The following is a 13,817-nucleotide window of genomic DNA, read 5'->3' as shown; positions in this document are numbered from 1 at the left end:
GGCTGTCGGGATGAGCTCATTTCTTGCCTGTTCATCGAGGAAGGAACACACTGTAACCCTGCAGCCCCCTGGGGCTACTGACTTCCTGTGAGTTAAACATGACCACAGACAGGGCTTGTTGGTCAAGGAGAGAGAGGAAGACGGGCTTCTCAAAAGCATGTCTGGGAAGAGAAGGCAGGACATACCCAGAGACAGGATCCCGCTGGTAGTTGGGTGGACAGGGCGTGTCCACGCACTGGTAGCTTCCTCTCACGTTGAAGCACATGCGATTCGGCCCACAGCGCACAGTCAGCCCCAGACATTCGTCAACATCTAGCAACAGTACGGGGAACATGCAGGTCAGGTCAGAAAAGTCCATCAGAGCAGGCATGTGGGCATTTGATGGGCATAGAGGGCTAGCTTCTCCTCCCCATGAATGAACTTGGTAGCCATACCCAAACTTCTTCAACCACAAAGATACCTGGTGTGCTGTTTCCCAGGCTGCTTTGAGGATAATTATTATTTTGTAACATGTGAAAGGACATCAAAAAATAAGAGCTATGAAAGTAGAAAGGAGACTATGAAGAACTCTGTGTTTTTTATGTTTGGATATAGAGTGCATTTGAGTTTTGTAAAGGAAGTAATACTTTGAATACACTGAAAACAAGCTAATAATCTAAAGGACATTTGTGAACCTTTCTGCAAAGTGAAGAGTCCCTTTAAAACGTGAGTGGACCTTCTCTAGTATCTTGTTTAAGTTCAAATTGCCAAGTGAGAGGTAGGGTAGCAGAAATTAAAGGAGTCAAGTTATAAATTCCAGGGAAATTGTCCAGGGCAGTCAGATCTTGTGGAGAGACAGCATGAAGAAAAAAGACAGGATCAAATGGATAACCCAAGACCTACAGTCCAAGTTTGATAAAATCTGAACTACAGAGAATCTGCCCTCAGTTGTTATGGAGGTGGGATGCTCTCCCTAGGGGAATGGGGAAAATGCAGATGAATTTTGCTGTTTCATTTTGTTGTTTTCTACACACAGTGGTTAAAACAAAACAACACACATAAATCACTAAAATTAAGAAATACCAAGATGGAGCTAAAGGAAACTATTTTGAGCTTTCTGAAAATGAGTGTTCCTGAGCCATCATCCTTAACTTGAGGTCCATATTTGAGCATCAGGGAATCTGTGAATGAAAATGGGGTGTGTGTGTGTGTGTGTATGTATGTATGAGAGAGAGAGAGAAGAAAAAACAGGAACAGAGAGAGCACAAGACTGAGATTGATTGATGGATTTTCTGGAAAGAGGGTCCACAGAGTTAAAAAAAAAATACTTAAGGGATTTTTGAGATCCTGAAGTTAAGAACCCTATTTTAGAGCAATGGTTTCAACCCGTGTTATCTGCATTCCCCTGGCAGTGCACGAAAACTTTCCAGCAGTAGGAGAGCAGGCAAGCATTTCAGAGAATCAGTTTCCATCCTGATCCTCATTTTCCACAAGTTCTCCTTTCTAAAAGCAAGCTTTTCCTGGGGCCTGGAGTTCTCCTTTCTTCCCCTTCTATATACTTCTTCTGCTTCATCAAAGAAAGATTTCCACTAATCCTTAGTCTCTTTATGATAGGGTGGGGTGCTTCAAGGGACAGTGAGAGCATTGGTTATACATATTGAGGATGACAGGCCGTATTTCATCATGACTACAAACCAGTGACCTTAGCTCTCTATTTTGAATTAGATTTCAGAAGGGAGCTGGTTGTCATGGGAATACCAGAACACTTGAACAGAAAAGTGACCTTAGACTTTTTCTGACAGTCATTCAGGCTGGTTTCACAGTGAGTACAGACACTACATTATATAGTGGTCATCCTCCATCAACTGGGTGAGTTAAGCCTTCAGTGCCAAAGGTTTGATAAAAAGATATTTAAAGCATATGCACATCAAACAACAGTGCCAGAACTCACATCGTTTGCAACTATTTAAACATGATACACTTTAGAGGTCAATTTTTAAAAGTGTGAATCAAGTATAAGGTTTTCAAATTTCTTTCTTGGAGTAGGGAAATAAAAATTTGAAGACTACTTACTTTAGAGGGAGTCTAGGTCTTGGAACACTCTTTTAACATTTGATCAAACATAGGTTCTGATTCACAGGAGGGAATAATTATACTGAACTGGACCCACATCAGTTCCCTGGAGAGGTAGGTTTTAAAGGCCAAATGCACTTCTACCATATGGAATCGGTGCAAAGGCCAGTGGGCATGTAAAGCTATTATATCATTTCATAATAATAAGTAATGACATATTGCCTGTAAAATGGTATTTATAATGGACTTAGGTTAGAGTTTCTTGTCTCAAAAATGAGCATTTTAGAATTGGTTCCAGAGACATCCTGTTTTTTAGGGAAATAACAGACAATGTAATTATTTACTTTACGCTTAATAATAGTTTGCATAAAGTAAAATGACACTGAGCTACAAGGACATGGAGTCAGATCACTTACTTGACTTCTTAATTACTTCGATGTACTGACAATGACATAATGGGCTCTCTTTCACTAGTTTTGTATTAGGACCAGTTTTCCTAAAGGAATGGAACACAGTGTGAAACAAGTTTCTATTTCAGTAAAACCTTGCCTGTTGTCTCTGTGAACTAATTTTTAATTATGATTTTATCTGTCCAAAATGCTTCATCTCCTTGAAAAAATGAGATTGCCTCAGAATGAAGTGAAAGCCCTTTAGGAAAATGTGAAAGAAATTCAATTAGCCTTATCTTCTTTCATAAAAATTTAAAAAAGAATTCCCTGCACACCCATTCTCCAAATTTCATTTTAGCTCTAATTTTTGTGTTGAACTTGTGCAGAGACCTGGAGGCTAGTGGGCTGCAGAGGCCCATGAAAATGGGGGCATGGAGACCAGAATCTGTACACACATCTGTGTGCGTGAACATGAGTCGCTATCTTACCATAGTTTTTCACTGGCTGAATATGAATCCATAAAGAAAGATCAAAACCTAATATACAAAGTGTTCATCCTTAACTCTATAATAATGTAACCTTCCCATAGAAAAGCTTTCTTAAGTATTTGGGATTCTGGGAAGGTGACTGTCCTCGATTTCTTGTCTGTTCCTGTCTCTTCAGGTTTTAGCACTTGATACATACTTACTTACTCAGAGGGCTCATTCTCTCTACTCACTGGTCTAAAAAGAGAAGCCCAAAGAGATGGCAAAATCATGTTGTCTACTGTTAACTGGAAGTGTGGTGATCTCTGGTATTTATGAACTATTATAAGAAAATTATTCCAATAGAAATTGAAGTATAAGCACTTTATAACATAAATATTATTGCTATGAGAAAGAATACCAAAATGAGCTGAAAACTTTTATACTAATAGCTTTAAAACATACAAATGCATTTAACCATTGGTTCTGGATATATTAAGAAATAATTTAGGATATATATACTTGAAACATTTTTCTTATAGAAGAAATTGAGTGATTCAGATTCTTGATAAATATTATGGATTACTTTTTGAAAACGTGGATCAATTAGAACAATCATTTAAAATGCAGTGCCAATATAGTGTTTCTAAATTTTTAGAATTAGATTAGTTGTGCTTAAAATTAGCATAAGCAATCTTTTAGTTTCTTCTCTCCACTTTTTGGGCAAATTATAATCAGTTGCATTTTTTATTTTTCATTTTACAGTCTGGTGACTTCCACTTTTCACTAGAGTCTCTGTCCTTGTTCAATGTCAAATTTATTTTAATTTCCCTTTTATTACTGACATTTTATCACTGTTATATAAAGCTTCAAAAATGCACATGTGAATGAAAATCAATCTTTAGTTCCTCTAACACTTTCTAAAGCAATAGAAAGACTAAGTCATTCTTTCAAGACTTCTTTAAGGAACATAATTATTTTCTCTTGTGTTTTTAAAACCACAGAAACATGTAACTCATTTAAATTGGAAGCATTCCAAATGACACCTGTTTCTGATCCGTTCACATTATTTTCCACTCCCTGGAACACAAATGAAAGTTGAACAATGTTTTGAACTGAATGAACAACGAGGAGAATTTAAAAACAAACTAGCATAATTTAGAAAAGAAGAAAAATCCTCTAATGAGAATATGTCATAACATAACCCTTAAAAATCTGGCTAAGGGGTTTTGTGGTCCAGCTGGTTATTCCAAATGCTTCAGTATCTACCCTGCTTTCTTCCTTGGTGCTTCATGCACCTACACAGAATGTAGTTTAGTTTTGGGCACAGACACCTCTTCAGAAGAATTCTTGGATTGAAGGGCTGGGGAAAGTTATAAAACACAGACTATATAAATGCTCTCGCCGCACCCTGCTGCCAGAGGACAGTGAGTTCACAGCAACACAGGAGAGAGACAAGGGACCATTCTAGACATGAGACCTACGATCAAATCCTACCCTTATTTTTGGTTATTCTAGGACCCTGAGGCTCACATCATCACTCTGAGAATGAGTTTTATTATCTGTAGAATGGGTACAAATTATTGCCCTTGACATATCTGTGCAACTGATTAAAATGGGGTTAACAGTTGCTTTGGAAAAGTGTAAGACTATCATGTAAGTAGGTTATTCCAGTATTCTTTATTTCAGTAAGATGTTCTGAATATGGTAAATTCTTAATAAATGTTGGTGTCTGGGAGCAAAGGTTATTACAGTGTTTACCTTCCTTCTTCAGCCCACACCATCCAGTGGGACTCTCAGGGAGTGAATGGGTGAAGGAGTGGAGTAAAGGTAGGGAAGCTTATGAGGTGACTCAGGTGAAGCTGTTGTCTAATCTGGTCTTGCCTCCTGGAACACATTTCCCATGAGTTGCATCTTAGCAAGTCTTTTGTATTTCACAGGGAGAGAAAATTCCATCTAAATTTGACTGCTACTGATAAAACACTCTTTGGAGATTTTATACTTTAGAAAAATATACAGTTTGTACATGGCAGAAAAGAGGCGTATTAAGACTTATAATACTCCTAGATTTTGTCTACCTAATTGAGGGGAGTTCTCAGAAGGTTTTCAAAATTTATACAAGTTCTTATTTCCTTTTGATCTAAGTACACATTGCAATATAATACATCTTATCAAAGCAAAATGATCCTTTCACATTTTTGTGTAGTGAGGGTAATATTGAGATTGACAGTTTCTTCTTTTTACCATCACTATACATTGTCCAAAACTCTGTTAGAGCACCTATAACCTTGTATGTTGATTATGTACTTGTTTGCATATCTCCACTGGATTCTAATATCTTAAAGGGAAGAGACTGTATATTGTTTATTTGGTTAAACTTGCAATGCTAGCACATGATCATTCTATTCATTTGTGCACTCAAAGAATGAATGGATTATTTAATCAATTACCCAACATTTGCCAAGACAAAATATAAAATGATGCCTAATAATGAAGTAAATTTACTGAGCACTCTGCCTGTTTTCCTTCCTACCTTAGCTAATTTGTTTAAAAAAATGTTTGAAGAGATCTATTTCCATTTAGTTTAAAAAATCTATGATATGAAGTGGTTTAGGCATTCTCCTCCTGGTAAGACCATACCAAAAATGTTTCTCAACTATTTTCCTTCTCTGAATTGCTTTCTCATTGCTCCTCCTACTTATGCAATGCTTAAAGATACATCATACCAATGGGAATGAGAAAGAAGAGGAAGCAACTAAGAGAATAATTATTCAAAAAAAATACATTTAATTTCTCATACTCCCCTATGTCGGCTCTGAGTCAAGTTGTGGCATCAAACATCCCAGAATTTTCTCACCTTGACATGTCTTCCCATTGAGCATGAGTTGGTAGCCAGGTGGACAGGTGCACTGGTAGCTTCCAAAGGTATTTTTACACTCATGCTGGCAGGCATCTCTATTTTCACATTCATCAATATCTGTGCAGAAAGAAAGGAGAGTGTAGAACATGAGAAACAAAGGCTGAAACAGACAGAACCAACTATAAACAAGTTGTTGATGTACGATAGAAAAAATTCTCGGTGATTTTATGCCCATGTGTTTAAAAAGTGCTCAGAGCTGTTTTATATCAGGGTCTGTTTTAAATGGACTCTAGCAGAAACTGTCCTATTTTATAAAATATGAACAACTCTTCTGTGCATAAGCATATATAACCTGAAGCCCCAAAGTGGCCAAATTCTGTATTATCTACATAAGTAAGACTGGAATGGCAGATGAAACAGATTTTTCCAAGATCCTAAAGCACCAAGGTACTAAACTCTTGACAGAATAGTAAATTTACCTAAAAAATAAACTTGGAAAAGGAATATTGTTATTTTATTTAAACTTGTACTGCCCCTCTCTCTCCCTGCACCTGTCTCAACACCCCTGCATAGCTTTCCCATACTTGGGTACCAAGTGTTTGTTTTTGTAATAGGAATATCCATCCAACTTCATAGAATTACCGATGGCAAAAAGGACCAATGGCAACTACATGTGTATAACTGCTGTGATACCTTGGACAGGCCACTTCTCAAGGTCTCAGGTGATTTTTCTGCCAAAAGGAGTCATTGATATAAGCTTCCAACTTCATAGTTTCATTGGAAGGTTCATATACACTAATACATGGGAAAGCATTTGATAAACTATGAAGAGCTATCAATCTGCTATTATTAAACAAAGCCAAGAGAATAGTGGTAAAAAGGAGAGTGAGAATAGCTGATAATTAAACATTAATTGATATTTGCTTTCAGGAAAAGGGATGACATTTGGGAGGCTTCAGATTTCTTGCCCAATTATGCTTTGCTTTGACTAGTATTAAAGTTTGCTCCCATTTTCTGAGCACACACCAATCGGTGGAAGAATGAAATGGGAGCAGGAATGCTGTAGGTGGAAGTAAAGAAAAGACAAAAGTGAGAACTGGGAGATGACTCAAGAGCAAACGGATCTGTTCATATTTTGCAAAAGCACAGAATAGAATTGCAATGATTCAAAATTTGCTAATGAAAACTCATCAAATATTTGTTCATGTTTTTTGCCCCATTTTAGATAATCAAAGCATTCCTTCTAGAACTTGTGTGGCTTTTAACATTTTTCACTTTATAATCTGCTTTAACCTAAAATAACAGCAGAAATGTAAATGATGCCAAACTCCAAGTAGTCAACATTGCACTTGCCAGAGTATGAATGTTAAAGTGGCCCTAAGTGTAGTTTGCTATCTGCATTGAGAAACATGCAATGTTCAATTTTCCTGTTAAGCTTTTGATTCTCTAAAAAAGCTAAAATTTTGCCCAAATCTAGCAAGATTCCCTAGAGTTAATTTGAATCTTTTTAAGATCCCAGATGCTTAATTTAAAAAGCATTTGGTGTTCATTACAAGTTTCTTATTACATAATTCCAAAGCTGTCTGCAATCTTAGTGTAAATTTGTTTATTAGTACTAACACTATCAAATACTCACCATATTTTAATAAATACTTCCAAATGCCTAAGGCTATTAATTTTTCCAAAACACAAAACTTAAATATCTAGTAACTGGCTAATTATATAAATTTACATTAGATTCTCCATGATTGGTCCTCACTCTGAAATAGTAGGTAGCTACCTCAAAGAGAAGATGGCTTTGGGAAGATAATTCTTATGAACACAGTATTAGTGGAATACAAACACAAAGATATAGAAACCATTTATAAGACTCTACTGTGATGAAATTATAGGGCATAGATAGTGATGAAGGAATAGAGAATTTGGTTATTACTCAGGGACACTTTCTTAAGTGACTTGGGCCTTCATATGATTTAGAATCAGCTAGATGGTATATGATGGGGAGGTGTAGTTAAATTCATTTATCACAGCACAAAGATTTGGGGGCAGGAGCTTGTCTAGAGGGAAAAAAGCTTTGTCTGAGGTAAAGGTGGACAGTGGGATGATAATAGGATATGAAGACTCCTCAGGAGAAATGACTACTTGGAAGAAACTTTGAAGGACAAAAGAGCTGATGTGAATTCTGTCAGTAAAAGAATAGTGAAAAGTTTTTTAAAAAACATTTTTTATTGAAATATAGTTTATATACAATATCAGTTTCAGAGGAACAACTTGATTCATCAATTATGTACATTATTGAATGAAAAATATTAACTAACAAAGTCAGGTCAAAATTCAGGGCATGAAAAATTAGCAATATTCAGAATAGTTTGGAGCAGGCTGAAAGTGGTGTCTGACCTACTGGCAAGAATATAGTGGTATCCACAGGTTGAGTAATTAAGCTGTGTTTGAACTGAATGGGACAAATTTTAGAGATTTGTTAATGAATGTAGCCATGGTTGATGTTTAAGGGGTAAAAGAAGTTATCATTCTCTGCTGTTCTAGGAAGCTGATTGTAGGGAGAAGTTTCCATATGTATCATAATAAGCTTCAGGTACATTAGGACATTGAAAAGGTTTTGGGGAAATAAGGACCTAAAGAAAAAAGATTAAAGTTTAAGTATCTGGAGGGTTCGAGGGTCCAGCTGGGTAGACGTGATATAAGAAGCTGGGTCCACCTACATGTGACTAAGGACTTCTGAGAAAATAATCATGCAGGAATAGGGCTTAAAGAAGGTTAAGGAAAGAAATGACAAAAACTGAAATCAGAAGGAGAAGACAATTTAAAAGCATTTAAAAGAAAGCATATTTAGGAGAGAAGTAAAATGTAGAATACTTAAGGAAAATGCAAGAAAATGAGGTTGGCCTAGGGGTCTTTAAACAGCATTTTTCTCCCTCCACTGCTTGCTCCTCCTACTTTTTTTCCTAGCTTTGTTTTGTCATCTAACAAATAGCGGGGCTAATCCGTGTTTGCTGATTTCTCTTGGTGCATGGCTTCATGACATGCAAACTGTGGATACGCACAGCAATTGGAATTAAAGGGATGATGGATGGTAATGTTTGCAACTTAACTGAAAACAAAGCCCCCATTCTTGGGCTATAAATTTCACTTCACTTTTCAAAACAAATACATAACAGACTTGTGAGTTTAGGGAAAGATACTAAAAGCATGTATTTTAGAGAAAGATGAGCAACTTAATTTTGTCCCGGCTCACACAATCTTTTCAGTGACTTGCGTATGTACAAAATAATTGAACTGAGGAATTCCCTGGGGAGTGTGGGATGGCAGTCTGCACAGTGTGGATTGTGAGAGAGAACAAACAGGACTAGGAGCTGAAGGTTTACTCTGAATCCACTGCTTTGGCATCAACCAGATGTAGCCATAATTTGACAGTATTCTATTAGGTGGTGATATGCATAGCCTCTTTTTTTAAAAAAAAAAACATATTGTGATGCCACCAAAATTTATTTCTATAGACCATTAAATCTGGCAACCCTTGCAGGGATGATAAAAGAAGAGAAACATTAAGGTAACATAGATATGTTAAACAATGTCAATATAAAACATTGAATTATCAGAACGCACACATGGAAACACATCATTTCTTATATAAAATTGTAATAGTTTCAGGTGCCAGAGTAAAATGGCTTGGAACTTTGAGTCCTCCCAGATTTGAGATCAGATGTAGGTCACTGCACCCGAAGTACCACAAGGGGCTGTACATATGCTTAGACTCTGGTGATCAGGGAGCCCACAGAGAGGAAATGTACTATGGCTGACATTTACCTACACATGTGTCACGGCTTGCCTTAGAGCCTTCAGGGCAAGTTTTCCTAATAGTCCTTCTAGTCCTGGAGAGAGATGTTCTGCTGTTTCTATACTCTGAGTAGGAGCTGTAGAGATGTGAATACTGTCTGTAATGCTGCTGAGGTTGATAGTTGTTTCTCACAGGGGAGAACCGAGCAAGGTTATAGCTATTGAACTGAGTGCCATACTGCGGCAGCCTCTCCAGTCCAGCGCAAGATTTCCCGTCCCCTAATAAATGTTGTCCTGGTGGACAGATACACTTGAAGCTGCCGGGGGTGTTGGAGCACTGATATGCACAAGGCTTAGGCACTTGTTCACATTCATTAATGTCTGCTCGTGTGCCATGATACATAAAAAAGAGAAAAAAAAAACATACACATACACACAGAAAACACAGGAATAAAGAATCAGTCCGTGAAACAAACTTGAAGGCATTACGTTACCCTCCAAAGCCAGGAACACAATAATTTCTCAACTGTTGTGAACTCCTAAGAAAGCTTTAATCATTCAGTTATGAATATGTAGAAAGATTCTGTGACTCTCCCTAAAGACTGCTTCACTCATACAGTAGTAACCTCAAGGGTCATGTGGGAAAATGTGATCCTGAAAGACTAGAGTTCAAAGCTAATATAGATCTTAATCCTGTAGGTGGAGAGAAGAATGGATAACCCAAGAATTATATCTCTTTATGCATTTAATTATAATATTGATCACTAGGGGCTCTAGTTCTTCATAGAATTATACATTTCAAATGCATAAATATTGGCACAACACACTTTCATTTTCTTTTGTCTCTTTTGAATTAATAATTATTAATCAACCCAAGCCTTTTTTCTTATAAAAAATTATAAATAAGGAAATGAAGGCACAGAATCATTTCTTACTAAGGTATAAATTCATAAAGTCTATAAGATTAAAGAAAGTTACTTTTTTTTCTATTCCTAGGTCAACAGTGCATACTTACAACTCCTCCTGTAAATTGGAAAAGTGAGTAAAAATCAAAGATCAAAACCAAATTCTTTAATTCATGACCATGGTGATATGCTATCTGTCCACTAAGGCATGAAAGAAACTAACATGAAAAGCAAAATAAAAGCAGAAAATTTTTCTTTAACAATTACTTTAAAAGGCAAAAGTTAAAATGAACATTTTTAATCTTTTTAAGGTGATGGCCCTACATTCTTCATTGATTTATTCCCTAGTCCAATGCCTGCCATTCAACTTCAAGTCAACTTAGAAAGCAAATAAACACATTTCATTCTACTAGGTCACAGTTATGACTGCTCAAGATGTTAAATCACAATATCTAAATGGAGAATTAAAGTGATATGTTACATATTTCTGCTATTTAAGAGCATTTATTTTAAAAGAGTTTCTAGTAATGGTATTTGAACATTTACTATGTTCAAAGTGCTATGCTGGGGTCTGCATAAAGACTAAATTAAGTATGTGTGGGAGAATTTGCTATAAATAATTAAGTAGAGAATCAAGGGCAGCCATTTTTAAAAGCATAGCATACAAACCAGTAGTCAGTATTTAAAAGCCCACACAATTTTTTTTGCTGCACTTATATGTTCTGAGGAGGAATATAATTTGATAGGCCAGTTTCTTGATTATAAATGCATTAATTTTTTTAAGAAAGCATATGGTTTTACCTTCTTACAGGTATTGTCTGTATCTGCCTTACTTTGTATTCAATTACAGCTAAGATGGAAACAAATAGGCAATTGGGAGAATTAGAGATTCTTAGAACAGGAAATGGCACATAGTAAGCATTAAATATATGGAAGATAAAGTAATAATTACCAATTCATTTAATTGTGTGTTCACATTTTAATCCCTCATACACGAACCTTTATAACACAAGTACACTTCACAGTCAAGAAAAATGTATCTATGCAAACATTTATCATGGCAATTAAGTTGCCATGATAATTACATATCTATCAGAACCTCACTTTGATATGTGTAATGTGTAGTTAGCACTCTGTAAGTAGTTATTATTATCACTGAAAATGTCAGTGTAACTTGAACTCAACATAATGTCTCTAAGAAGTAACTTGAATTATATTATGAATTACTTAAACAACTTGGAAATCTTCAAATTGTAGCAAGAAAGCATTCGAAGATAGAGAGTGGTCCTAGTCAAGTTGGTAAGACTAGATAACTATATTAGTAGCTTTATTACTCAACAAGAGTTCCTGTTGACTTACCCATACAGGGTCTCCCAACTCCTTGAGACCGGTAACCTCTGGGACATACACAACGATAGCTGCCTCTTGTATTGTCACATATCTGGTTGTATCTGCACTGATGGGTCCCATCTTTACATTCATCAATATCTACAGAGATGGAGACAATGAAAAGTAATAGCAGTTTCTCTTTCAAGACCTAAAGTCATTATATTTAAAGTGAACATTCTTCAGAATTGCCAAAGGTTGCATTTTTCACCATGTGGTTGAGATGTGGAGTCAAATGACCTGGTTCAAGTCTCAGCCCTGCCACTTATTCACTGGTTCCCTTTTGTCATCTTGCTCCCTACCATGTTAAAAGTTTTATTCCTAGCTTCCTCTACTCCCCCTTCTTTATAATCCCCACTTCTTTATAATTCCCACTCCTTTGGCCATTTTATTTATACTGGTGACCCTAGTAAGCTTGTTCATGTAGATTTACAGCAGTTGTAGGATGTAATTTCTTGCCTACAATCTCACATTTCTAGCTGCTAGCTGGTCCTCTCCATCTCCATGTTTTCTCAGTATTTCACACTCAACACATCCCCAGTGTCTCATCATTGCCCCTTTATTTATGAGAACAGCATTCTTTCGCCCCCAGTCAACCAGGCTGCAAATATCAGAGTTAATTCTCAGAGTTATTCAGCATCAGAGCTATTGGGTAATTCTACTGCCTTCCGTCCAACCCATATATCCCTGCTTTCCATTTTCACTTATCCATATTTTTGCTATAGCTTCTTAAACAGTCTTCTGGTCTTTCAGCTCATTTAATTTCAAATTAATCTTACACATAATTACAGAGTCAACATTCTTAAAAAAACTTAATAGTTGCACAACACTGCATCTGACTAATTGGCTACGACCCTTAGAAGTTAAAATGTTTACCTATGTCTACATTGCTGAAATGAGTCTGAAATCTGACAATACACTATCCCCCGTTTCCCGAGTTTTTTTTTTTTTAAACATGGCCTTTATTAATACTGCCCACTGAGCTTCATTTTTATTTTACATTAAAATATTTCTGCTTTGCAAAGAAAAGACAGGAAAGAGCATTTTACAAGAGTACTTTTTTGTTTTTAATTGTCCGTGAAAATGGAAGAATCTGAATCACAAGTTCACCATGTGGTAAATGAAATTAAGAAACAATGATTTTCGTGATGCTGTGCCATCACTAGTATTTGGCTCTGACTTTGTTCTTGTAAATCAGATCCTGATATACAGACTAGAGCATCTAGGTTATTGCACCGCAGCATATTAAACACAGAAATGGTAGTTAAAAAAAAAAACCCTTTTAATGTACAAACATGAATTTAAAAACTGATTTTTAAAAATCACCTTTTTACATAATGTATATGGCAAGACTGCTTTATTGATAGGTGATTTTGGAAGAGTTATTTACAAAATGTATTAGTCTGTGGAACAATTCACAGACAGAGCATACATAGTTGCCTTACTGAGTTGTTGCATCTCAACTTTGGGAGGTATAAATTTATTTGGCAGTAAAGCAAACATAAAAACCGTGACAAAGTATCTTAAGGCAACCAAAAATTTGATCGTCAAAACAGTTTAAATACTAGGACTGCCAAAGTTTCTAAATGAGGACATACTTTAATGATCTGGATGCCATTTATAGTTTTGTACTGTTGGAAGGACTGAGACAGACTCCCTTCAATACAGGTGAAGCTGTCGGGTGCGACCTCCCGTAAAGGCAGCAGCCAAGAGTTACTGTCGCCCAAGCCGTGCATCAACCTAGAATTTTCTTTTATTCAATTCCATTAATATTTTTAAAAATACATAAAAATACAACATCCAATGTCTGAAAAAATATATTTAACAAGTTGCAAGATAATACCTTATTTTACACAAAATTTTCGGCTTTAGAAATCTTGTTAAATATTCGCAGTTTCTTTTTAAAAAAGTATGCTAAACCTTCATGTACCTCAACAAGTATCAACAAGTGGTCATTATTCCTTAC

The 13,817-nt window shown here is 36.1% G+C and overlaps 1 protein-coding gene across 5 annotated transcripts in view; it reads right to left on the bottom strand.

Moving 5' to 3' along the window:
• Positions 1-13,817, bottom strand: part of HMCN1 (hemicentin 1) — a 420,069-nt gene that overhangs the window by 2,018 nt on the left and 404,234 nt on the right. For 3 of the 5 annotated variants that reach the window (XM_057507948.1, XM_057507949.1, XM_057507951.1), the window contains 4 exons: positions 11,825-11,953; positions 9,591-9,941; positions 5,763-5,882; positions 186-312 (listed from right to left, as the gene is read on the bottom strand). In XM_057507948.1, the coding sequence (XP_057363931.1) occupies positions 186-312; positions 5,763-5,882; positions 9,591-9,941; positions 11,825-11,953 (727 nt within the window). Of the gene's footprint in view, positions 1-185; positions 313-5,762; positions 5,883-9,590; positions 9,942-11,824; positions 11,954-13,817 lie in introns of those variants that run through there. The other 2 variants (XM_057507950.1, XR_008999387.1) reach the window with 2 other exon arrangements.

This window comes from Manis pentadactyla, chromosome 9 (assembly GCF_030020395.1).
Source record: "Manis pentadactyla isolate mManPen7 chromosome 9, mManPen7.hap1, whole genome shotgun sequence".
NCBI classification, from domain to species: Eukaryota; Metazoa; Chordata; class Mammalia; order Pholidota; family Manidae; genus Manis; species Manis pentadactyla.
This window is presented reverse-complemented; position numbering and strand designations above follow the sequence as displayed.